Source organism: Mus musculus, chromosome 4 (assembly GCF_000001635.26).
Source record: "Mus musculus strain C57BL/6J chromosome 4, GRCm38.p6 C57BL/6J".
Classification (NCBI taxonomy): Eukaryota; Metazoa; Chordata; class Mammalia; order Rodentia; family Muridae; genus Mus; species Mus musculus.
Genome location: NC_000070.6, coordinates 107,554,867 through 107,580,621, shown reverse-complemented (window position 1 = coordinate 107,580,621; position 25,755 = coordinate 107,554,867). Strand labels below are relative to the sequence as shown.

Genomic DNA, 25,755 nt, shown 5'->3' with positions numbered 1-25,755 from the left:
AGACAGGTAAACTGAGCCAGGAACAAGATGGTAGCCCAGCCAACGCCACTGTAAGTGTCTAGGGCAGTGGCTGTCAACCTTCCTAATGCTGTGTGTGGCCCTTTAGTACAGTTCCTCGTGTTGTGGTGGCCCCTCAACCATCAAATTACTTCATTGCCACTTCATAACTGTAATTTTGCTACTGGTATGATATGCAGTAATATGATATGCATAAATATCTGACATGCAGTTATGTTATACAGGACAACTGATAGGTGACCTCAAGGGGCCACGAGCCACAGGTTGAGAACCTCTGGCCTAGGACTTACCTAGACTCTGGGCCATGCCAACTCCTGCCCACAGGGACAGGGCTCCTTACAGTCTGTCTGCTCCTATATGCAGCCTAGATTCTTGTCCTTTCTCAGACCAAAGTACACCTTCACCCCCCAGATCCCATACCCCCACCTCTGGTCCCCTTCCTTTCCTGTGAGAAGGCCACCCTCCTGAAGGTAGGAGGCAACAAGGAAGAAGCCTAGGGCTTGCTTATGGTGCCAATTCTCATTTCAGCCAAACCTCTTGGGTGCAGATTAAGTGCTGAGATCAGCTCCAAGGCCACCAGTAGTCCCAGGTGACTGTCATTGAGGAATGGCTGCCTCCTAGGCCTCCAGGGTAAACACAAGAGAAAGGAGACTTCCATCTCACACTCTACAGAGAACCTCCTGACACAGGTAACCAGAGCAGGGTAAGGCCAGGGACTGCGCTCCAGCCTTAGTTTTTCCCATCCGTAAAGTGGACTGCCGCCAAGGTCAAACGATTTGCCACGGAATCACAGGCGGCGGCAGGCTTCTGCTCTCAGAAGATGGCACACTCTGAAGAAAATTCTGGACTAGTGCACAGCTGGCTCCTTCCCACTCTTCACAATGGCAGCTGTAGGTAGTGTCACTGTGTCCCCTGCTACATCCCAAGGCTGCACGAATCTTTGTGTTGTGAATTAATGCTGAATTGGACCCCAGCTATGGCCTTGGCCATGAAGCCAGGCTCTGTGGTTCAGTGACCAGATGCAGCTGTGACTGCACACGGGACATCTACTGGATAAGGACCTCACTGCAAACGTCTCCCCAGTCTGTAGCACCATCAAGGGAACCAGGATGAGTTTCCTAGCTGGTTAAGGGGCCATCGATGGGGTCTTGTTGGGGTCTGATACTCCAGGAATTCTGGACTAGTGCAGCAGATGGAGCAAGGAAGGAACCAGGCTGGGAAGTGCTCAGCATCTACCATGCTGCTGGTGCTGGGCTTCCTGGATGGCCCGGCTCAGGCTCATCTGGCACTGATGAGTCCCTTACACACACATATGTTATAAGCCTTCTAATACCCTACCTGGGCCCCTCCCAAGACCTTCCCTCAACACCTCTGGACCACTCTCCCCTAATTTGGTGACATTCGTTGTGACCTGTGGGTCACATTACAATGGGCTGGGAACTGGTGCTAACACTGAAAACACAGCAAGAAACAAAAATCTTAAAAAGTCTTGAACTTCCCCGGAGCTTAATGGCTGCGAAGTAGGAACTCATACAGATACCAGAGAGTGGGCTACAGGTCAGGGAAGGCCTCCTGGAGGAGGGAACATAGGAGCTGGGGTTTGAATGCATAAAGGTCAGACTGGGGTAGGGGCATTTGGGCAGAAGGAATAGCTATGCAGAAAGCATGTGGTTCTAATGAGCTCAGCATGTTTGAGAAGCAGCCAAGAGGCCAGCATGGCTGGAAGAGAACTAGGGTTGGGGTCCAGGAGGACCCTGCCTGCTCCCCCCACTATGGTTCACTCTTTCCTCCAGCAGGTCAAGTCAGGACATTGGGGATGTAACTATGAGTCTCTGAAGAGTTCCAGAAAATCTCAAAATGCTAGAGTCCAGGTCTTCCACTTTACAAATGAGGGAAAATGAGGCTCCAAAGGGGTAGAGTTGCTAGCTCCAGCCACATAAGTTTGCCTGCGAAAGTGGGGAGAGAACGTGCCCCGTGCCCCTGCTCTGTGCTATTCGAGATGGATGGATGGATGAGTCAGGAGCAGAATAGCTATAAACTTCATCTAATCAAAGTCCTTGCCCCACATAGAGACACTGAGGTCCCAACAGTTAGGTAGCTCCTAGAGCCCACAGCAGAAGCACAGCTCGCTTGTGTGGGCTTTGCACCCACCTAGCTTCCTCTGGGCCTGACACCCATGGCCATCAGTCACAACACTGCTCCAGGGTACAGGAGGAGTGAGGCATGAACCCACTGCTCAACAGGTCTCCCGGGAGGCAGCCAGGCGGTGCCTTGAGTACCAGATTGCCAGAACAAAGGAGATTCTATTGAACATATGTTAGCCATTCCTGCCTTGAACTCAGCAGGTCATCTTTACATGTCCTGCACCTTCAGATCAGCTACTGGGGCGACGTGGTGGCTGGAAGGAACCCTTAGTGACACGCCAAAACCTGGAAGCTTCTTTCTCAGTGCATATGACATGGCCAGTGTGCTTCAGGATTGACAGTGAGGCATGTGAGCCCTTAGCATGGGGCCCAGCACATAGTAGGCACCACAGACAACCCTGTCTAGGAGGCATGTTGGGACATGGTTCCTTGACCTGCAGGGAGCCGAACCCTCTCTATGGACATCAGTTTCTGAAATCTGCAAATAGCAAAGGAATAAACCCAGGCAGTGAGAGAGAGCTGTGGTCTGGGTGAATCCCTTCCCCCGTTCTGGATGCCAGAGGGGACATGGTTGTGAGAAGATAGAGATGGGAGTGTAGAGCCTAAGAAAGTCCCAGGCACGCTAAAGACTCCTGGAGTTCTAACCATGTTTCCTAGCGTCGAAGTCTGTCAGCAATGATGCTGCAGACCAAATGGACCCCCAAACCACGTGGGTCAACAGATGCTCCGATGCATAGCTGGATGGATCAGTGCTGATGTGACAGTAGCTACAGGTCGTGGGAGGGTCACAGCGTAGAGAGTTGGGAAAGGACATGGGGAACTGAAACTTGGCCATGGCTGTAACCTTGTAGATTTTAGTGTTTCCACTACCCATGGCCTGCACATTTCCCAAGCAGATACTGCCTACCAAAAACCCAGCCAGAGGAGGTGCAAATGTCACTTCTAGGCCCTGGTGTCTTATGGATCCTACAAAGCAAAGGGCTGGTAGGCAGTTCCCACCAAATATCACTCAGCTAGCCTTGTTCATATCCATCTCAGGTCTTACCCAGACGCACAGTCCTGTAGAGCCCTCTGGCCAGCCTGACCACACTTCCTGTTCCCTGGAGCTTATGTCTGTAACACAGCAGGTCCGCCAAGGGAGCTGCCATGGTTAGAGAGGGCAGGAGACTGACTCCCCATAGCTCACCTCCCAGACCCTTGCAAGACCACATAGTCGCAGATCCATCAGCACATCCTACCACTACCCATGCAGGAAGAATGCAGGGCAAGGAGGTGGAGCCGTGCCCTAATCACTCACAGATCTCCGTGGCCCCATCCTGGCAGAGGAGGAAGATTTATTGTGGGGGCCAGTGGAAAACAAAGGAAAGTTGTGCAAACTTTACCTAGCCACGTGATGGGAAACGTCTCTCCATTCCCCACTGGTAAATGTGCTGGGCATCGTTTCTAATGGGGACTGGGCTCTAATGCCCAATTGTGTGCAGATGCTGAGCCAACTGGGCGCAGCCAGAGGATGCCCAGTGCTGGCTGACAGCCAAGCCCTGCTTCTGGGACACAGTCCCAGCTGTGCTGCTCTGAAGGATCTTGAGAAAAGGGACTCTGGATTAGGACAGTCCCCTTCAAAGGCTTTGATGTCTTCTCTTCATGTCAGTTCATGTCACTCCCCAACTTAGGACCCTTCAGGGACTCTCCGCTGACTCTGGGGTCGAGTGCAAGGTGCTCACTGCACTCTGATGATTGCTGAGGCTCAATTAGAATCTCCACTCTGCTGCTAGACATTGTACATGCATCAAGACCCAAGGCAGCACTACCACACACCCATCAAGGGTAAACATTATCATCCCTTTCCCTACAATGCCTTTCCTCTTGGTCTGTAGCTGAGAAGTTCCTACGAATCTGTGAGAGCCCAGCTTTCATGGTACCCTGGGGAAGGCTGCGTCCCATACTGCATCCCATCCTATCTATCCCCTTACTGCTCTGGTTAAACCTGGCCCAGAGTAGCAGTAAAGCTGTGCTGAGAGGTTGGGGAAGGGAAGGCGTCTCTTCAGGGGGAGCCATCCTTTCTCTGGAGTACCTTCCACTGGGAGAACCCACTTGGCAGGATAGTACCCTGGTGAGGTCTGTCCCACACCGTCCCTGCGAGGGCAATGCCAGCTCTGGCCAGACATCAGCCACACAACAGAGACAGGACCATTTAATGCTCCACTGAGGAGCTCGCCATCTCCGTGACATCCCTTGGAAAAGGCAGTCTGGACACTTTCTCAGAGTCCTTGTTGATTTTATCTGATACTCATTCCAACAAGGGAATCATTTCAATTCCGTTTACATTAAATTCAAAAGCTGTTTTTCTTTTGTTATTTTAAATTCGATTCAGAAGGTTGTGTGTGTGTGTTTTTTTTTTTTTTAAATCCTTAATGTTTTTCATATTCCACAGAGCAGCGCTGAGCTCACAGCACTTGGCTGGTGTTCCAGTTCCCTTGAGCCTGCCGCTCCCAGGGACTCTCATCAACACGTGCAGTTGGGTTGGGGAGCACTAGGGCTCCTGTACTCCAGCTTCTCATAGTGGCAGGACACAGCCCCCACTCCACCTCACCCTCACGACATGCCTCCCTTCATCCAGGCTCAGAGAGATTGTGTGACTTGCAAGGTCTTACAGTTGACCAAAGAGCAGAGTAACAGATCTGAACCTGGGGTTAACATGGGCATTGGCCATTGCCCAGCCTGGCTCACCAGCCCCTGGCTCAGAGCGATGTGTGTGTGTGTGTGTGAGAGAGAGAGAGAGAGAGAGAGAGAGAGAGAGAGAGAGAGAGGAGAGAGAGAGAGTGTGTCTGTCTGTCCGTGTGTTCATGTGTATAGTGGGGCCAGGGATTAAAGTCAGTGTCTTTCTCCATCACACCCCACCTTATTTACTGAGTCAGGGTCTCTCACTAAGCAGAGCCTGCTGAGTCACTAGTCTAGCTAACCAGTTTGCCCCTAAGATCATCTGTCTCCACCTCCAGAGTGCTGAGATTACAGAAGGCTACCATCCAGCTTCTACATGAGCTCTGAATTATAATGTGTTGGGAGGGTCTGGACCTAGTGGTGACAGGCAGGCATAGGGGCAGGTATGGGAGGTTGGGGCTGGACCTAGTGGTGACAGGCAGGCATAGGTGCAGGTATGGGAGGTTGGGGCTAGACCTAGTGGTGACAGGCAGGCATAGGTGCAGGTATGGGAGGTTGGGGCTGGACCTAGTGGTGACAGGCAGGCATAGGGGCAGGTATGGGAGGTTGGGGCTGGACCTAGTGGTGACAGGCAGGCATAGGTGCAGGTATGGGAGGTTGGGGCTGGACCTAGTGGTGACAGGCAGGCATAGGTGCAGGTATGGAGAAGCAGGCACATTGGGTTGCAGGCAGAAGCCTGACAAAGCCAGCCCACAGTAGAATCCTTTGTACAACAGTCTTTCCTGTTCCTTTAGGGAACTCCCACTCCCACCCCAACATACCCATACACACCCACCCACACACCTACATACCAACACACACCATTCAGAGGGCAAATTGCCCAAAACATTCAGAATCGTTTGTCACAGCTTCTTATGGGCTGTTGTCTGAAGTCACATAACAGCTCAGTCACCTCCCTTCACAGGCAAGACAATCTAGGCTGAGAGGTTTGATCAGGCTTGCACAAGCTGACGGCAGCTTCCAGGTACAGGTGTTCCTGAAGAAAAACTCTCAAGTACCAGCCAAGGGGGCAGACAGGACAGTACTAGGGTCTTGTTGGGGCCATGGCTTCATAGGGAACTTGGCCCAGCCCTGGGGCAAAAAGGCCCATGACTGCTCCTCTGCTACCAAGGCTGAGGGTAAATCTTCATTGTCAACCCAACTGGATTTAGAATCACCATGGAAACACACCCCTAGTGATGTGGAGGAAGACTCACCTTGAATGTGGGTAACACATGGGGCTGAGGCCTTAGACCGAATTCAAAAGGTCTGAGCAAAGTGGGTACCAGCGTGTTTATCTCTCAGTTTCCTGACCTCAACACGCTGTGAGGGCTGCCACCGTGTCTTCCCGCCATGGCGAACAACTGTATACGTCTCAAACTGGAAGCTCACCCCTAAGAATATTACTGTATACCTTATTATTACTGTATACGTCTCAAACTGGATGCTCACCCCTAAGGTTATTTTTGTCAGGCATTTTGTCGCAGCAACGGGTAAAGTAACACAGTCTCTGAGACAACCGGCCGCACCAGGGGGCTCCCGGGAGGACAGCAGGCTCAGGGAAGGAGCTGGGCAGGAAGCACTGAGCAAGGACGTGAGGGGAAGCAGGAGTCAGCCAAGTTGGGAAGACAGTGCAGACACAGAAACCAGAAGCCAAGGCCTAGATGAGGCTTTAAGAAATGGGAGCCCAGGAAGGGAGAAAGCCCTGAGGGACAGGAAGGAGGCAAGTCCACAAGACTCTGGAACGCTCTAGTGGCTCAGGCTCTGGCTCTGGCTCTGGCCCTGCCTCCCTTGTCTCCTAATGAGGTGGACAAGGAACTGACTGACCCCAGAAGAAGTTAGCACTCGGGGCGCTTCTGGATGCCAACTCACGAGCTGTCTTTGGTCAACACCGTCTCCCTCCTCGGGCACGGCCCGCCCCTAGAATGAAGTGATACTCAGGACCCATTTGCACAGCACGGTGGGACTTGGTGACCTGAGCTGAAGGGCCAGAGTGGCTACTCTGGACTTCTTACTGTCGATTTCCCCAGGCAGAGGTGTCAAAGCACACTCCATTACATAGCCTTCAAACTTGGCTAGGAACTCTGACATCCGGGCCAGGGGCTTGTTCTCAGGTAATTTTTTTGTCCCTTCAGAGAGAACAGAGAACCCACCAAGTCACAGCCCACTGGCTCCCTTGGCGACTTAGTTGCCTGTCTCCCTATCTGGCTGAGGGCTTCTGAACCTACTTGATTCTCCTCTGTGATCCCAGGACCCAGGCAAGGGCCCCTGAAAGCTTTCAGAATAAGTTTCAAGTTTGGATATTTCCCCATCCAGAGCTATGGTAGGACGTGTCTGGAGTCAGGCTGAGACCTGGGTTCAAATCCTACTCCTGGTATCCCAGTCTGAGTGTGAACACTGCTGTTCTCACTGCCCTCCCCAACTGTAAATGGGGATGCTGACCTCTGTGTCCTAGAACACCCTTGCCATCTGGACAGTGGGACAGCATCCCTGTGCCTTGGATGCTCCAAGGATAGGGCTGGTGTGTGTGTGTGTGTGTGTGTGTGTGTGTGTGTGTGTGTGTATGCAGGTGTGTGTATGTGGGAGGTGTGTCTGTGTGTGGCTGCATGTGGAGGCCAGGGGTTTGCATCAGAATATCTTCCTCAATTGCTTCTCCACTAAACCTGGAGGTTCACCATTTTAGCTCAACTGTCTGGCCAGGAAGATGCTGAGGTCTGCCACAGTACCACGTCCTGGTCCCCAGTACTGGACTCACAGATGTGCGTAGCCCTGTTGGGCTTTGGTGTTGCTGGAGCACTGAACTCAGGTCCACACGGAGTAAATACTTTTGCCCACTGATTCACCACCTCAGCAATACCCAGGGATATTCATAGTGTGCTACCCTCTTCATCAGCTTGACCTAGGCTACACTTCTGGGCCAGTAGTTCTCAACCTGTGGGCCACTACCCCTTTCAGAATCAGACAACCACTGGAAAACACAGATCTTTACATTGTAATTTGTAACAGCAGCAAAATTATAGTTATGAAGTAGCAATAAGAATAATTTTATGGTTGGGGTCACCCTCAACATGAGGGGCTGTCACAGCATTAGGGTGACAGCAGTAGGAAGGTTGGGGACCACTGATCTTGGTTCTCCATCCTTAGCTCCTGGCTTCCTCTCATCCCCCATCACCTAGCAGAATACGGCAAGACTTAATACTTATAAGCACGTGAGAGGATGCTTTTCACAATGGCAGAATTCCCAAGTCACCTCACATGGCTCCCAGCGTGACCTTATGGGGAAGGACCAACAGACCTGTCCATCTAGACATCTCCGGGCCCCAGGGAATCCCTGGGATGAGGCTATGATGCTGTGGTGAGTTGGAGCGTTAGCCTCAAAGCTGCGCTCAAAAGCCAGGAGCTGGGCATTTACTCAGGCAGTCTACCTGCTAAGACTGGACAAGCACTGCTGAAGGAAGAGGCTATGCAAGGTAAGGGGTAGGGCGCACCTAGGCTAGGTGACTGAGAGCCGGCTGGCTGTCCAGTTCACCTTTCCCCCGAGACTTCCCATGTACTGTGACCCTTAGAGGCTGACCTCTGGGTCCTGTAGTTTGCCCAGCTTTGTTCTAAGCTAGGCTCACACTGAGTCCTTGCAAAAGAAGGAGACTCTCAGAATATCCTGCCCACTTTTACCCCCCCTCCCCAAGCACCAGAGATCAGCTGTGGGGGAGGGGCACCGGTGAGGCAAGGCAACTAGGAGCAGGCATATGTAATTCTGGTGTGTGTACGAGAGAGAGAGAGAGAGAGAGAGAGAGAGAGAGAGAGAGAGAGAGAGAGAGAGAGAGAGAACATGCGTCCACCCAGAAGCCTTGGGGTTTAGTTTTGCCTTCCTTGGCTCACTCTGGCTCTAACGCTCAACTGTGCCAAGGCTGCCATTCAAACGCACCTGGACCCAACTGGCCAGCAGGAGAGGTGTAGAAGCTGGAGAGGTGTAGCCCTGTGGCCGACCTGGGCTGGGCAGGATGGGAACCATCTGATTTCTGCTGTAACCAGCACAGGACACACCTGTGCAGATTAGGTCTGGCTCAAAGCAACACCAAGAAGGTTGCTCCCATCAGCAGAGACATCGATGCACCAGTGGGGGGGGGGGGGGTCGGGGGGGAAGGAACAGGATTAATCATGCACTCTTCCTGCATCCTGCTAACAACAACCCTACAAGTTAAATACTGTCAATGCCTCATTTTATAAATAAGTATTCTACGGTTCAGAGGGGGTAAGTCACCTGCCTGAGCCACAGAGCTGGCAAATGGCAGAGTCGAAGTGGGAGACAGGTACGTGGGACTCTAGGCAGGCTTTGTGGCTCTGCTCATGCCCCCCATGCAGCAGTCACAGAGCTGTTAAACATTCTTCACAGTAGCAAGGACCTTTCTGGGCATTGCTGTTGTTTTACAGAGCCCACGGCAGGGAAGAGCTAGCTATCCCGAGAAGCCACTCTTTCCCCCTCTGCCCCACGGCTGGCTGCTGGCTTCGGCAGCTCAGACAATGAGGATTCTGACTGTCTGGTGGAACCAACCTAAGAAAGCAGGGGACTAATCTTTTCAAAGTCCACGTCTTCGAGGCGCCTTGTGAGTATTTGGGTTGGACATAGGCTTGTTATGGTAACGCAGATGAAGCCCCGGATTTAATAAGACTGAGACAATGGGAGCAACATGAACCACAACAGGATATTGCAGGGAGATCTAGAAGCTTCCTCAGGCTGACTGCTACTGAACAGGGCAGGACCTGCCGCCGGGCAGGAAGGGTCAAGGGAGGGCGGGGTTACCTGGAGGCCAGCAGGGCTCAGGACTAAGAGGCAATGGTGGGGAGCAGGCTCCTCTCTCCACACCCAGGATGCCTGGTACCCAGTAGGGCAGAGGCTCCACGGGCTAAATTTAAACCAGCTGCCAGCGCGGAGGTGCTGCAGTTCGATGGGGCGAGGCAAGCTTACCTCATGAAAGCCGTGGCAACGCTGCCGGGGAGATACTAAAAGGATTAACTGCTATTTTAGTGGGCCATTTACTCCTCAATCAAAATGTCTCATCCATTTCCTGTCCTCCAGAGGCCTCAGGTCCAAGATTCCTTTGTCTGTTACAGGCATAGTAGCACAGGCCTGTCATGAGAAATTAATAATTTTACAGGGACGGGAGCTGTTCAATTCACCTGGGTGTGGGCCGGGGTTGGCCCGCTGCCCTGGTTACCTACTCTACCATAGGGAGTGCATGCTCACCCACGGTGGGCGGGAGCAGCCTGGGGTGGGGCTTCATAGAGGCTCCCACTGCACACAGCCTTACCGGACAGTGTCAGCCGGCAGGCCCCAGAGAAGGATCTAAATTAACAAGGGCACTGCAGTGGACAGGGATGCAGGTTCAATCCCACGCCAGTGGTTACTAGTGGTACAATTTTGCAAACTTGCTTTTGTAATCATTACTACCATTCTGATTCTGAGCCTCTGTCATCTTGTGCTTCTATTATTTTCTCTTACTAGCTGTGTGACCTAGAGACAGCTGTGCAACCTCTCTGACCCTCTGTTTTCTCATCTGTAAAACGGGGGCCAACAGTTCCTATCTACAGAGCTGTGGTGAGGGCCACATGGGGCTGTGAAGTCACCACTGTTCCAAGAATGTGGGTAGCGGACCAGACTCATCTGACCTCTGACCTTTGATTCTCTGTATATGAAAGTCCTGATAAAGACTAAATGTATCTCCAATAGGCATCAAACACCAGTCCCATGAAGCCCTCTGGGCTCCCTCCCCAGGCCTCTTCAAACTCCATCCGGGGATGTCACAGTCTGGTCCCTAATGGCTTGAGGACACATCCCTAAGGCCGTGGCCATTCAGGGCAAGGTTCGTGACAGAACCAAGTCTAGTGTCATACAGAGGCTGGAATCTTATGAGAACCTTGACCAGGAAGATCCTGAGGCTGCTTTGAGCAACCAGCGCCCCCACTGGGCTCAAGGATGGCCCAGGTCGTCTCCCAAGCCACTCCTGGACACTGCGAGTCTGTATGCAAGGCCCTAGCACAAGAAGGCTGCTGCGTATCTCAGGCTACTCCCTAGGACCATACAGAAACCATGGATTCCCGACAGGAAGAATATGTGATTGATAACTATGGTCTCTGTCTTGGGGAAGGACAGGCTGTCTCCTGCCGCCCTGACCTATCGACTTGTTGACCTTCCCCATCTCGGAGAAGCACATCTTTCATTAGGCCATGCGTCTTCTTCAGGGACTAGCTCAGCCCTCAGCCCTCCTGCCTGTATACCCTCAGCCCAAAGACATCAAGTTATATTCTCCAGCAGCTCAGTGCCCTTCCCCCACACCTGTGCACAGCACAATCGCTCCCAAGCCCCAGCCTCTACCTCCTTCTCTCCTCAAAGCTGCCCACCTGTAGCCTGTCTATGAACTGATAGATTCCTTATCTTCAAGACTGGAGAACACACTCAGTCTATGCCTGGTAGCTAGGGAGGGAGGCATGTGTGGTGTGGGTGGTCTGTATTGTTTGTGTTGAATAGCACACTCAAGCCCCAGCCCTTTGTTCCCAGGCTGCTGCTTCTGGACTGGGAGGGTGGGTACAGGGACTAAGATCCCTCTCCTAGCCTCTGATAGGACTTTCCACTACAGCGATCACAGAACATGGACGTGGCCAGCCAGAAGGGACTGAGGTCAGGGAACCTGCATCTAAATCGTGTTATTCTGCGTGTATGCTCATGCATGCTCATGCTTCTTTCTCCCCAAACCTTTGTCTCAACCCTAGCCAGACACTGCTGGTGCTGTGCGAGCCTTATGCTAAGTCTTGACCTCAGCTTCAAGCCTGCCCTAGGGACCCGGTACCTCTCACAGAAGCCAACACTGGGAGGCTCAGAAAGCCCAGGAACCTGTCTTGGAAGTACACTGTGTAAAGGCCAGTGCCGGAGGAGGGCACACTCCTCACCTGCCACCACCATCCGGTGACATGGAAAAGGCAAGTCTCGCCAGGCTTCTTTTAGGTGCAGAAGGCCACATGGCATGCTAAATGACATCTTATATCCATCTAACCCATCAGTGTGGGGAACGGGGCACCTGTCAAGGATAAGGGAGCCCTGCCAAGGTTCTCAGTGACAGAAACACACACACGGCTTATACCCTGGCCACACCCACAGCCCTGGATTTTGTGGGAGCTCTGCCTTGCTCCCAAGAGAGTCTCTCAAATGCAGTGGACGGTCCAGCTCTGAGGGGAGACTAAGCGGGCCTGGCAGCCCGGGACTCACCATGCACTTGTTGGGCTTCTCGCCTGAGTGTACCCTCATGTGGATGAGCAGCTTGTAGCGGGCATTGAAGGGCTTGTAGCGCCGCACACACCCGGCCCAGAAGCAGGTGAAGTCTTCGCCCTTGCGCTGGTCGATGTGGCTCTTCTCGATGTGCCGCACCAGCTCCTCCTGCTGCTCGTAGGCTGCGCAGCAGTCCACCCAGCGGCATGCCTGCCGACCGGCAACCATCCTACCTGCCAGGCCCAGCCCTAGGCCTCCGAGGCCGGGGCCAGTTGGCAACTGAGGCAAGGGGTAAGGGGGTGGCAAACCCTGGTGGTGTGGAGCAAAAAGCTCTGAAAACTCGTCCATGGGCTCCTGCTTCAGGAAGCCTGACTTCCGGCATGCTTCAAGCTGCAAGCTGCCCTCCTGGCCGTCACTGGATGCAGGCCCGGGCCGTGACCGCTTGGGAGGGCCCCCCAGGTCTCCCGGCAGAGGTGGGCTTCGGAGTCCATTTACACAGCTAACTAGAGCTGTCTGGGAGGAGTGGATGACAGGATTGATATCTGAGGAGGCACAGGGTGAGGAGGAGGCTGAAGAGGTGGGGGGCAGGCCCAGGAGGCAGCAGCGTTTCAGGCTGCCCTCGGGGAGGTGGGCCTCGGGTTGGGGACCCAGGTCTGAGATGGGTTCATTGCCCAGAAGGTAGCAGGAAGGTGCAGGGTTGGTGAGGCCTCGGTCTGGAAAGTCCAGGTCTGAGGGCAGACCCATGGACGATGGGGCTCGGCAGTGGGTGGGCAGGGGTGTGTGGGCGCTGACCATGGCCTGGTAGTCCGGTAGGGCTTCTTGCTTGATGTGCTGAGCGGCTGGGAGGCTGCCGTTCACAAACGTAGCCTGAGGTCTGGGTGACCTGGAAGAAAGTGGCCAGAGTGATTATGAAAGGCTGGCACTGGAGAGGTCAGGCAGGGCTCCTGGGAAGCAGAGGGCAGAGATATGGAGGGGTCTGGGGAGAAGTGGTGGAGAAGCAGAACACAGGGAAGACCAGGACCGGCTGTGCCAAGGGCAGGGAAGAGAAAGGAAGCAGATGCGAGAAGGGCGTGGCCTGGAGAGGGATGCAGGAGGCAGGGGATGTAGCCAGCCGAGGAGGCAGGAGGCAGAGGAGGCAGGAGGCATGGATGAGGAACCCGGGAAGGACACAGCCCTTGGCCAGACCCCAGTCACCCTTGCTCCTGTCACCATCTTGCTGGCCTCTCTAGCTTCCCTGGAGTCAGTCTTGACCCTCTCCACTGACCCTCAAGTGATTTCTGTGGGCAAAAGGCCACAGGCGTCTTCAGGTCCAGTGGAGTTTAAATTCTTCTTACACGCCCCTTAGCTTTTTAATGTCTACACTCTTTCCTTCATTTAGTGACATCTGGCCCTCCTCAGCTTGTCCTCCAAGAGTTGGTGTGACTGGGTAGGAGCCTGAGGCACGGTCACAGCAAGGGGACAAGATTCTTGGCAGGATGGCCCAGAATTCTGAGCTCAGGTGTGTGGGAAGCTACAGTTCTTGGGAGAACCGTCTGAGAGCTGGGAGACCAGCTCTGAGGTCGGGGTCAGCTCTGTTCTAGATGGGCAAACTGGGGCAAATCGCTTCATTCTGGGCAAGTTTGGGGTCTCTATCCCCATCAATGGTGAAAGTGGCAGAATGGCAGGGTGGGCTGGCACAGAAGCCATCTTTACCACGGAAGAGAACCCTTCAACTGTCCAACAGGAGACCGGAACTCCTGCACAGACCTGTGCACCACTGTGGACGGTGACAAGGTAAGATGGAGGTAGGAATACCAGAGCTACCAGAAGACTGAAAATGGGAGAGATATGGAGGGTGATGCTGGCAGAAATACCTTGCCAGTAGCTACAGGAACTGGAGCTCTGGCTATTCGATCAGAGCCTGATGAGCACGCCTTGTCTGGATCTGCTTCCTTATCTGTGAGACAAGAGGCCACACCTCTAAATGTAGATGAGGGTAACGGCTGGGGTCAAGGGTCAGCTCCCTGGGAAGGAGAGGGCTAGGCACGGTGCCATTACTCCTGCTCTTCAGGACCACTGTCCCATGGCTCTTGTAGCCAGAACTGAGCTCTGTAAGGTGGCCTGGAGAGCTAGCCCCTGCCCCCTCGGTGCCAGACGACAGGTGAAGAGAATGGAAGTGAGGAAAGGGGCAGGAAGGAGAGCCGGCACCCAAAGGCACTCAGAGCTTTGCCTCTGACCCTGTATCCCTGCAGAGTCAGAGGAGGGAGTCAGCCTGAGGCTTGAGGACCACCAGGCCATCATGCAGTAGCAAGTCAGCATCAGACCTGGACCAGGAGCCAAGTTTCCATCTCCTGTGCAGAACTGACTGCAAGCTCTCCTTGAGTGGAAGCACAAAGAACTGTCTGCCTTTTAGACACTAAGCAACTGTCCACTGAGCCTCTTTCCCTCCCAGCATCTCTGCCGAGCAACAATTATACATCCTATCCGCAGAGGCAGGGACACTTCGCCTGCCACAGCCAGCAGCAGGTTCTACTGAAGGAGACCATGTGAAAGTATCGGCTTAGCGGGGCACCACGCTGGCAGAGGCAGGATGGCAGAGGGAGCTGTGGGAAGCACCAGCTTAGAGCTTTTGCAAATGTCTCCAGGTCAGCGAACTGACATCAGCAAAGGGGAATGAATGGTTCAGTAGCTGACTGAGTTAGGAACATAAGGGACAGTCACCTGAATGGCCTCAGTGGGAATTGTGGGAGGTCCCAGCCTGAGGTCTCATGGGCGTGGCAGGGCCTGGCTTTTCCTCCCTGCCCTGGGAGGCCTGACAAATGGCTTTCTGGCTGCTTTGGGGCTGAGCTCTACAATTCTCTCTAGAATTTGTGAGCCCAGAGCCCTGAGTGCACAGTGACTAAGATGCAGATGCACCAGGTATCCCCCCACCCCCGGAGAGCTGACTCCTTCTTTCTTGACAGTGGAATAACAGGCACTATGTTCTACTTGGTCCTGGACCAAACCTTTAAAGAATACCTGCTTTACCAGGTTCATATCTCAAAGCCACAGTGATGGACCAAGTACAGCAGACAACCTGAGTCTTTATGAGTCAGAATCCTGGCACTCTCACAATGCCATCACCGGGAAGCCAGCATCCTCGATGCCAAGTGCCTTTCTGAGAACATGTCATTACTTTAGGGCATCAAAGTTCTAAGTCAAAGATGTAAACCTCCTTTTGACCATTGTTTTGGACTCTTTGCAAAGCTGCTGCACTTGAGGAATCAGCTTTTGCAGTAGAGGTGTGGGGGGAAGAGGGTCTTACACCTGGGGGGGGGGAGCAGGATCCATGCTTCTGTGGCCTAAAGCCTATAACCTGGGTTGAAGACTCTTTATTCAGTGCAATCACATCTTGGGCTGGCACAGCCCAACACAAAATGCACCCCCCTGCCCCTGCCCTCCCTCTACAAACAGTGTCCTGCCAGAGTCTCAGTGACTAATCCAGGCAATAGACACATGTGATTGTCATTAACTAGTAGTCAGCTTGAAGACTAAAAGATATTTATTCCTGTTATAGAATGGACTGCCCTCTCCCAATTCATATGTGGGAAGCCTGTGTTTGGAGACAGGGCCTTTAAGGATGCAATTAAAGCTAAGTGGGGTTCAGAGGGCCCCAATATGTCTGATTCCCTTATAAGATGGGTGTACAGACCACACAGATAAAGGGATAGCCATTTGACTGCCTCACAGCGCCTGGAGGAGACAGGCCAGGAGAAACCAAACCCGTTAACCCCTTGATCTTGGGCTTCCTGGCCTGCCAAAATTATGAGAAATAAATTTCTTGTATTTAAGCCATCCCAGTCTATGACATTTATTATGACAGTATGACCAAATGACTATATTCTTTCAAAATAGAAATCTTTCAAAGTCTTTCAAAATAGAAGTGATATCTAAAAAGCCCGCCCCTCGGGGAGTTGAAGTTCCCAATGTCTTCCTATCTGTGTCTCCCACTGTTCATCATTCCTGAAGTGGAGATCCTTGCCTCCATTCCCAAAGACTCCAGCAGCAGCCCAGCACGTGGCCCGGGGTAGGCGCAACGCAGCCGGTGAAGTGGCCGGGTACAAAGTAGTACCCGGGCTAGTATCCAGAGCCTCTCGCCTGTGAGGCAGGCTCCAGGCATGCTGCCCCAGGGGTGAGCAGTATGCTTCCACGGAGACATGCAAGGGGAGAGGGTGGGTCCCAGCAATGGTTTCCACACTAAGAACTGTGAATCCTTCCAGGATTTCCTTTCCTAGCCTGCCCACAGCCTCCTTGCTCTGTGGAAGCTCCTGATGCTCTCAGAGAAGCCACCTCAGCTTGTGAAACAGGGACATGCATTTCACTTAAGCCATCTTTGTGTCCCTTAGAAGCCCCTGGTCCAACAAGGAGAGGCTACACTAGGCACCTCTGTGTAACAAACAGACTCGGACAAGTCCCTGGCCCTCTTGTGTCCAAGCAGACCAGGTGAGGTGGACAGGAACGGGCACATACCTGTTTGGGTGGGGGAAGTGCAGCAGCTTCTCACAGACAGGGGGGTGACCCCGGGGTGGTGGGGTCCCTGCAGGAAGAAACAGACCCTGGTGGCAGGAGGGGCTGGGACCCTCGGCCAGGTCCAGGTCCAGCAGGCTCTTCTCTGAGCTGTGCCCGTAGCTCCCGTTCACTGGGGGAATGGAAACAAAAGGAAAGAGGAGGTGGGTAAGGTGCCAAATGAGTAGGGAACCCCTGCAGCTATCTGAGCACCCCACATTTGAGGCTCAGGGACACCGTATTTAACTCCCAAAACCACCTGGCAGGACCACTTGATTGTGATCAGGCGTGCACGCACAGGTATGCCAATGCGCGAATGACTGTTAGCAGACACTGGGTGTCTGTGGTGTCGACACACCTGTTCCAGGAGCTCAAACACTGGTGAGCCAACCTGATGGTTCCTTGAAGCTCGAAAACACCGCCTCAGGGTGGGAGCTGAGCACAGACCCTAGGCAGGGGTTTGGGTTCTAATGTGCTGGACTTGGGGTTGGGGGACAGCCCTAGGTCTGCCTCAGTGGTTGGATTCCACCAGTGGGTTCTGGACCTGGAGATGTTTTGGGTACATGTGCCAAGGGCAGGAGGGAGGTAACAGTCCAACTGCATCTGCTGCCAACTGGTACCAAAGCCCCCTCTATCCTGCTTCCCAAATCACACCATAGACAGTCTGGTTATCCATCTGTGGCCTGTGGTTCTCTGATGACCCACCAACCCTATACTCCACACTCCTGCCTGCTTCTATAGGCTCCGTGAATGCCTCAGATGAGGCTCTATACATGGAACAGCTCTACAAATCCCATAAAGTGAACAAAATTGTCAGACACGCTTGCTGTAAACCTCTCCCATCTTCCCTGAGCACAGCTGCTCATCTTTGGGAAAGTGCAGTTAATCTGGAAGGTATCCTTTGGCTGTCTGTCCTAGGACTTTTAGGGATACTGCTTTGGGGCCTAGGGGTCACGACATGAACTTCCTCACTTCCCAGAACCCATTCCATGTCTCAGGCACATCTCCATGAGAGCCTGACCATGTGCTCCTCTGGGCACTGTGGGATCCACAGTGCTAGCACCCACAGGAGCCCCTGGATGGTGAGCACTCCTAGGTGTCTCAGCATTTAGAAACCTTAAAATTCCTTGGAGACCGAATACAACGTTACCAAGCCCAAGTAGTCCAGGTACTGTCAATTCTGAGCAAGAGGATGGGAAATCTCTAAGCTAAGGACAAGGACAGCAATGAGGCCACATGGGACACACTATGAACAAGCCATGGGTTCCCCACTACCTGCTTGTTTCTATTTAAAACACGGGGAAACTGAGGCTCATGCAAATTACACAGCTAGAAATCTGTGTTGGGCCCCTGTACTGAGTGTGATAAGATGTGGTCTTTTAAGACAGCATCCCCAGTCCTAGCTCAGCTGACACTCTCTTTAGCACAGGCTATCCTTGTGCCGGTGACGGACAATACTAACTCCCCCAGCTCTGAATCACATTTTACAGTGTACAGATGAGAAACACAGCTTTCAAGGCCCTGGGTTGGGTGAGAGCTCAAAATAACATCTGTTTCACGCCATTTCCCTGGCGGCACTGACCCATCCTGCTGTGCGGACCGCTCGCTCTGCTGGCTTCGACGGCTGCCCAGCCAGCCCTTCTTAGGGTTATGCTTTAATAACTTGGTTGTTTTTTAATTAAAAAGAAATCCCTGGTAACAAATGTGAATGGCCTGAGTTAATGAGAGCAGGCTGCAGTTCATTTAACTCCGGCTCTGCTTGGCCGTCCTCGCCTTTTCCAGATCATTTCTGCGTGCAGTTTTATTGTCCCATTGAGGCAAACCATGGGACCAGCCTCTAAAATACTGTGGATAATTTTATGACCATTAATGGCATTTGGAGCAGAGAGCATCACAGGGGGCTGCTCTGCCAGGACCTCTCCCAGACCCTGAAGGTAAGGGTGGTTCTAAGCTCCCTCCCAGGACCTCTTGAGATCTCTGGGTCATGTACCTCCCCCTGCAAGCACTAGGGTACAGAGAAGGAAGGTAGATCCAGGGAGCACCAGTGACTGACCTAGGGAGCACTGATGATGGGCCTGGGGAGCACCAGTGACTGACCCAGGGAGCACTGGTGATGGGCCTGGGGAGCACCAGTGACTGACCTAGGGAGGACTGTTGATGGGCTTGGGGAGCACCAATGACTGACTTAGGGAGCAGTAGTGACAGGTCTTGTACTTATTCAGCCCTTCCTCCTCAGGCTTCCTGGTACTCACCTGAGGGCAGGCTCATGATAGCATTTTTCCAGATGGGCTGAAGAGATGGAGGGACTTGGCCCAGGCTCAGGGACACAATCCAAACCACTTGGACTTTGAGGCTTGAGTGTTGTCCTGCAGCCCCCAACCCCTACACAAGCAATCCCAACCAGGACTCCAGGGAAAGCAGACAGAGTGGGGTTAACTGCTTTGCCAAGGTCACACAAGAAAGACAGCCTGAGGGGATTAGAGTCATCAGCACCAAGTAGTAGATCAATGCTTGGGCCTTTTAGCTGCTTCTCTGTTGGAGACAGCAAGATCTTTCCTTGCAATAAACAAACAACTGATGTTGGAAAGGAGGGGACAGGCTCTGAGGTCAAAGTTGGCACTGGCTGTTGTGGCGAGCCTACCCAACTCCTTGCCTCTCATTCTCCACTGGGCCCTGTGGGAAAGTCTGACCTCTGAACTTGGCAGAGCTGAGCACCAGAGCTGACAGTTGGTCACCCAAGGTCACAAAGCAACCACTGGCAGGCACAGCTGGGGCACTAGTCCATGCCAGGCATCCCCACATCTCCCACTTCCTGGAAGGCTGGCCATCAAACCAAAGGCCCCAGAGACACAGCCTCTCCTGCCTGCCACACGCAGCAAGTCTGCTGGGACAAATATAGGTCTTGTCTCCTCTTTGGTGGAGTCTTTGTCTCCATCCCCAAGGGCACCATGAGACTCAGAGCAGTCTTTCTCATGTTCATTCTCATCTCCAGGAAGGATGGATCGTCTCTGGAGAGGGGAGGATGAAAGGTATACTATGGTGTCCTGCTGCCTTGATATAGGGATATCCTGATAAGGTGGGGTACCTAGACGACGTGTCTCCCTTGGAGCCACGGAAACCAAAAACGGACCCTACTGCCTGGTTTTCTCCTAGCACATGAAGCCCCCTAACAAAAGGCAAGAAATCTTGGAAATCCAGGGCTGGAACTGGCCATATATTCCGTAGTATATGAAGAAAACAGGCTCTAAGTGGGAAAGGACTTGTGTCACTACATAGCATATTCACAGCAGAGCCTGGACTGACACTTCTGAAGCCAAGTAAGAAACTGGTCTCATTTCCTGGTCTGGCCTCAGTTTTCTTGTCTGTATAATGGTGCTAACAACTACCTCATAGGGTGGTGGTGACAAGGGAGATAATAGAGTGCATATGGCGGGGACTTAGCTTAAACGGAACACTCAAAAGAGTAAGAAGGATGCTATTACTCAGCCTGTGCTTCCTGGGGCTCAGGCAAGGCTGTTGGAGAAGCAGACCATCTCCTGTCAGACTGGGTCTACAGGGTCCAAAGTCAGACTCCAGGCTTAGGGTTCACCAAATGCGGGGCTCAGCCACCTGAACGAAGTCCCAGTGAGCTAGCCTGAAGCAAGAGGCTCATATTATACACACAGAAGCTTTGCAAGTTACTATAATGCCTTGACTATAAAACAGAACCATGTCCAAGGTGACTCCCACAGGGAATGTGGTTTGGTGCTGAAACTTGCTGCCATTTAGCATCCAAGGCTAGGGGACCTCCTGCAGCCATTTGCAGCCACCTGTGGGGACCAGGAAAGCCAACGGGGTAACTGATTTCTGTTTTCCAACAAGCAGGTTTTCAGAACCAACCAGGTACCAGGCCAGGGACAGGCTACAACACTTCACAGTTTATAAAAACTTCATAGTCCTCAACTGTGAGCTTCATTATAACACCACCAACCCCCCGAGCCCCCAGGAGCTGGCTAGGCAGGCTCAGAGTGGTATGTAAGTTGCCCAAGTCCACACAGCAAGTGTAGAGCTCAGAAATACCCAACTCCACCGCCAGTCAGCGAAGTATTTCTTCAAAAGGCAAACCAGCCAACAACCAGAGGAGCCACAGCTACTCCTTAGCTCTGCCACAGCGGAACCAAAACCAACACAGGAGCAGGTGGGGCTGTGCTGCCAATAGGGCTTGATTGGAAATCAGATCCCAGGTCCCAGCTCTTGGGATGTGGTAGCTGGAATGGGACATCCCTCACAGGCCCCTGTATTTGAACACTTGGTCCCCAGCTGGTGGTGCGGTTTTTGGAGGCTGTGAAGCACTTGGGACAGGAGGCACGGCTGACAGGCTTCTGAGGGCTACACTGAGACCTGGCTTTCAGCCCAAGCTCTCTGCTGTCATGATGTTCCTGCGTCTATACCTTCTTGGTCACGGACCTAAGCTGAAATTAGTCTTTCTTCCTTTAAGATACCTTGGACAGGTATTTTATCACACAATAAAGGCAGCCACGGCTGTCGGCCTGACAATCACTGAAGGGGCCAGGGATTCAGAGTTCGGAACTGTTAATGCTCGCCTACATCTGCAAAGTGGGGAGACATTTACAGGTGGCACTGACAATGGAACGTCAGCCCGGGTGGGCATACAGATGGAAGGGGTGCTAGCCTGGCTCTAGGGCCCCCTAGGCTGGGCTCACCCATCTGTCTGAGTGAGCCTATTCTCACAATGTTTTGCTGAGGCACATCCTCACTAATCTAGAGGCCTATGCAAGCTCCTCTCCCCTAGAACATTCCCTGGTCTCAGCCTCTAAAGCTACCCCACCACCCAGCTCACAGCAGCCCTGGGAGCAATTGCTACTTGGGTGTCCCATGCACACAGCCCAGGCCCAGATGTCTCATCCTTATCACCAGAGTTGGATCGTTGCCACCCGCTCCCCACCCTCCACCCCCACTGAACTGCCACACTGGCTTGTGGGAACAGTTAAAGCTCTGCTCCCCCCTCCCCCAAAAAGGCCCATCATAGCCCCAGGACAGAGATCTTAGTCTCTCTAGTTAGCAGACCTAGCTCCAGATGTGAACTGGCCCAACCTTCTCCTTACAGAAAACAGAGGCCCGGCTGAGGAAGGGGCTTAGCCATCTTACCCAGCAGGTAGGTTCTCTAGACACCTCTGCCTCCCTCCCTCCTCCCCAAGGATATGTCCCTCTTCAGAGCTCATAGTTAGGTTCGCAACAGATGGCTGGAAATGCTGAGAGAGTGTGTCTGTGAACTGTGCCAAGTTCACACTCTTGTATGCTCTCTGTCAGACGGTGTAATTCAGGGGAACTAAACACACACACCTAGGATAACATCCAAGTCCAGCATTGCCTTTTGGGGATGCTTGACTCCAAACTGAGTGATCTTCCCTTCTAAGCCTCAGTTTCTTCATCTGAAAAATGGGGTTTAGAATCTCAGCTGCAGGGGTGGACGTGCACATCAAAGGAAACAGCGCATGCAGAGCCCCTGGAATGGTTTCTGGAGTGGCTGGCATTCTGAAAAGGGGCCCTATGTTTTGTTTTCGACAGGCATAAGGAGAGAGCCCACTTTCTTGGGCAGTGAGTGCCAGTGACCACAGAAAGACAGCCTCAGGTCAGGAGTGCCTTGCCAGTAGCCCTTCCCTGACAGTATGAGCATAGGCTATGTTGAGCCTCAACTTTCCCCTCTGAGCAATGGGAACATGGGAACTGAATTTCATGTGCCAGGTCCTAGCAGTGGGGTGTCAGAGAGCACAGGGCACCGAGGGCTCCACGCCTTCTATTCCCAGGCCCAGTCCATAGCTCACTGGGGACACAGAGAAGAAGACAAAGAACTTCTCAGGCCACTCCTGCCTTACCAGGCTAGTCTGTATACTCTTTTCCTAGCATTGGGAACGGCGAGGCCTGATGTGTAGCTGGGACCACTAGGGGAGAGGAAGTGAGAGGTGGCGAGCCATTTACCTGCTGCAGTGCTGTTGTAGTCATAGCTACCTGGGGGCCTGTAACCTGGACTAGGCCTCCGCAGCAGCAGCTCCTGACGCTGAACTCTTGTACCAGGCTTAGAGCTGCCCACTGCCTTTTATCCCAGACCACAAGAGCCGCATAAACCACTCCCCGCCCCCTAAAGCTAAGCTAGATTTACAGGGCTGAGTGAAGGCCACGAACAGTCCAAGATGGTTACACATGTGGCTCTAAACATGCTGGCATCCAGACACTCAGAAGAGCCAATTCTTTCCTCACATTGTTACATACTAATTGCAAAACATTAAAAAAAAATTGAAAATAATGAAGTAGTCAGTGGTCACTTGCCAGAGAACCGCAGTGGACATGGAGAGAGTGAAAGGGCTTGGTTGGTCTTCCCTGCGTGTATCTGCATACAGCCTTACTTGTCAAAAGTGGGATGATAAAATAATTAACAGTCTCTTGCCCTGCCTTTTTCTACTCATTTCTAATGACGAATACCAAAAGAGATGGCATGCCTGTCACGTGCGTGTCCTGTGCCCTTGGCTCTGTCTGTGACATATGCTAACGTGTGTTTTCCAGAAGCAGAGTATGGGAAGTGTCTACGGTCACACCTCTAAACAGCTGTGAGCATACAAGGCACGCTCCATCATCCCTGGAGATACGCTCCATGCCTTAGGGGAGAGGCGCCCACCACTCTCCCCGGGTGAGTCTCCTGTGGCTGTTACAAGCACCATAGTCAGAGTAGTTGAACAACTGGACTTTATTTTCTCTCAAGTCTAGAGACCAGAAGGCTTAGGTTCTGCACTCCTAGGCAGTTTGGGTTCCTGTGAAGGCTGGTTTTTGCAGCTTGCAGACACTACTTTCTCAGCACGGGCTCTCATGGTCTGGCCTTGGTACATGCGCACATGCAGAAAGAGAGCAGGGAACACTCTGGTGTCTTCTTACGAACGCAGTAGTTCTGCTACTCAGGCACTCATAAGCCCGTCTAACCTCAATTGCTTCCCACACTGCAGGTTAGGACTTCAGCATGTGAACCTAAAGAAGAGAACACACCCAGTCCACGACCCCAGTATCCAATCCGTCCCTTCCCCATGCTGATAGAGACAGGAAAGAAGATGGACCCTATTTATCAAGCTTAAAAATGAGATAGGAGAGTCTGGAGGATGCTGTGCGGACGCTGTGGCCATTCTGGCCAGGTTTCCATCTTGACTTTATTTAGGAGCCCTGTGACCTGTGTAGAACACATGCTTTCTCTTCTCCATGGCCCGGCTTATGAAGCTGAAACCACCACCACAATATACGAGGTGCCCGGCAGGGAGTAGGCTCTGGCTGTGCACCCAGCCTGCCCTTGCTGTTCTCTTGACGCCAGTGCCAATCAGCAGGACCTGGCCCTCTCAGCCTGGGGTTAGCACGGACAATAAACAAGTTGGTTTAGGTCAGAAGCCTGGAGAGACTCGAGTTCCTGACCAGGAGGGAGCGTCCCCTGCTCTCCTGCATGCGGTGGGTAGCTCTGGGAACTAGATGAAGTCATCTTGTTTAACAAGAAGCCATCGTGTCTCAGGGGAGAGCCAGTGTGAGGACAAACATCAGTAAACCAGGCTCCCCAAGCAGAACAGCTGAGCGACGTTCAGCACGCGTGGGTAGATAACATCCCATAGCATTTCACAGCCGTCACAACAAAAAAGACCTTGTTAATACAACAGTCTATGACATCAGCTTTTTATGCACTCTGGTAACCTTTCTAATGTGAAAATTTAGTCCATTTACACCACTTATATTTAATGTAATTTCCATATGTTTGGAATTAAATCTATAATCTTACTATTTATTTGTCTCACCTATTCTGTATTTTTCCTTCTTCATCCTCAACTTTGTTCATATTAGACTTTTTTTATTATTCTACTTTCTGCCTGTTAGCTTATCATACACAACTTCCTCTCTTTTTAAGTTACCTTGACATATTACTGTCTAACAGGTTAGTTCTTTTCCTACTTCTTTGGCAGGGCAAGAGCACAGGATTCTCAACTCCATCCAGCCCCGCCCCCAACACGGCACATCTCATTCCTATTCCCCCTCCCTTACTTTAACTCCACTATTCTACCCCATGTTCCTGTGTCTAACAACGGGAGCAGCTGGACCACTTCTGAATCTGTGTTGGGTTTCCCCACTCCTGGTCCCAAATCCTGTACCCCTGCATATCTGTGGCTGTGTTTGCAACTCATCCTTTGCAGCACCCTTCGGGGCTCCTGTTGAAGGCAGGGGATGTCAGGCTCCTTCTTCTTGACTCTGAATTTCAATATCTGTCTTCCTAGAACTTGAAGCCACTGAACGTTCGCCTCGCTTCTCAGCCTCTGACTGCCAGCCTCTGCTCCCACTCTTCTTCCTTGGCCTGTGCCATTTCTGCACCAGCAAATGTGAGCGGGCAGGAAAGACAACGTGAAATGACAGGGTACAATCCCAGCACATCTGTCTCCCTGGGAACTCAGCCTTATCCTGGTAGCCCTAAGCTCCAATCCAGTCTACACGCACAGTAAGGCTGCAAAAAGCTCCCTTGAGTTAGGCAAGTGGTAAATGCCTGAAAGGAAGTTATGACAGCCACAGGCACAGTCACCTCAGTGTATGTGGAGTCCTGGCTGGCTTGTCAGCTCTTCAATGACTTGAAGCATTAAATGTACCCTACCTACCAAACCCCACCATGTTGAAATTTAACTTCTGTTGTGTGACACCATGAGCCAATGTTTCTGTTCCTAGCTGGTACTTATTTCACAGGAGTTTGTCTTCACGCCGTATCTTATGAACAGACAATGCCTTCTCCCGAGGAGTAGGTTTGTCGTGGTGGGAGTCTGCCTCCCTCTTCCTCTCTCTTGCCCTCTACTGACCTTCCAGCTATGCCCTGCCTTCTACCATGCCGTGAAGCAGTAAAAAAGACCTCTGCCAGAGGCTGGCACTTTAGTATCAGCTCCCAGCCTCCAACCCATGAGTCGGCGGATCTCGCTCAGGATCAGTACCCATCCTCAGGTAATGAATGGTCCAACAGAAAACAGACCAAGGCAGACGCTTTAGTCTGATAGAAGCCAAATTTGTTTTAGTCCAGATGTGAAAACACTTTTCCAATAAGTAATCGTAACA

The 25,755-nt window shown here is 52.4% G+C and overlaps 1 protein-coding gene across 8 annotated transcripts in view; it reads right to left on the bottom strand.

Annotated features, from left to right (window-relative positions):
- Positions 1 to 25,755, bottom strand: part of Glis1 (GLIS family zinc finger 1) — a 208,426-nt gene that overhangs the window by 54,440 nt on the left and 128,231 nt on the right. For all 8 annotated transcript variants that reach the window (XM_017320135.2, XM_011240485.3, XM_006502972.3 and 5 more), the window contains exons 3-4: positions 16,609 to 16,777; positions 12,121 to 13,003 (exon numbers count right to left, since the gene is read on the bottom strand). In XM_017320135.2, the coding sequence (XP_017175624.1) occupies positions 12,121 to 13,003; positions 16,609 to 16,777 (1,052 nt within the window). The remainder of the gene's footprint in view (positions 1 to 12,120; positions 13,004 to 16,608; positions 16,778 to 25,755) is intronic.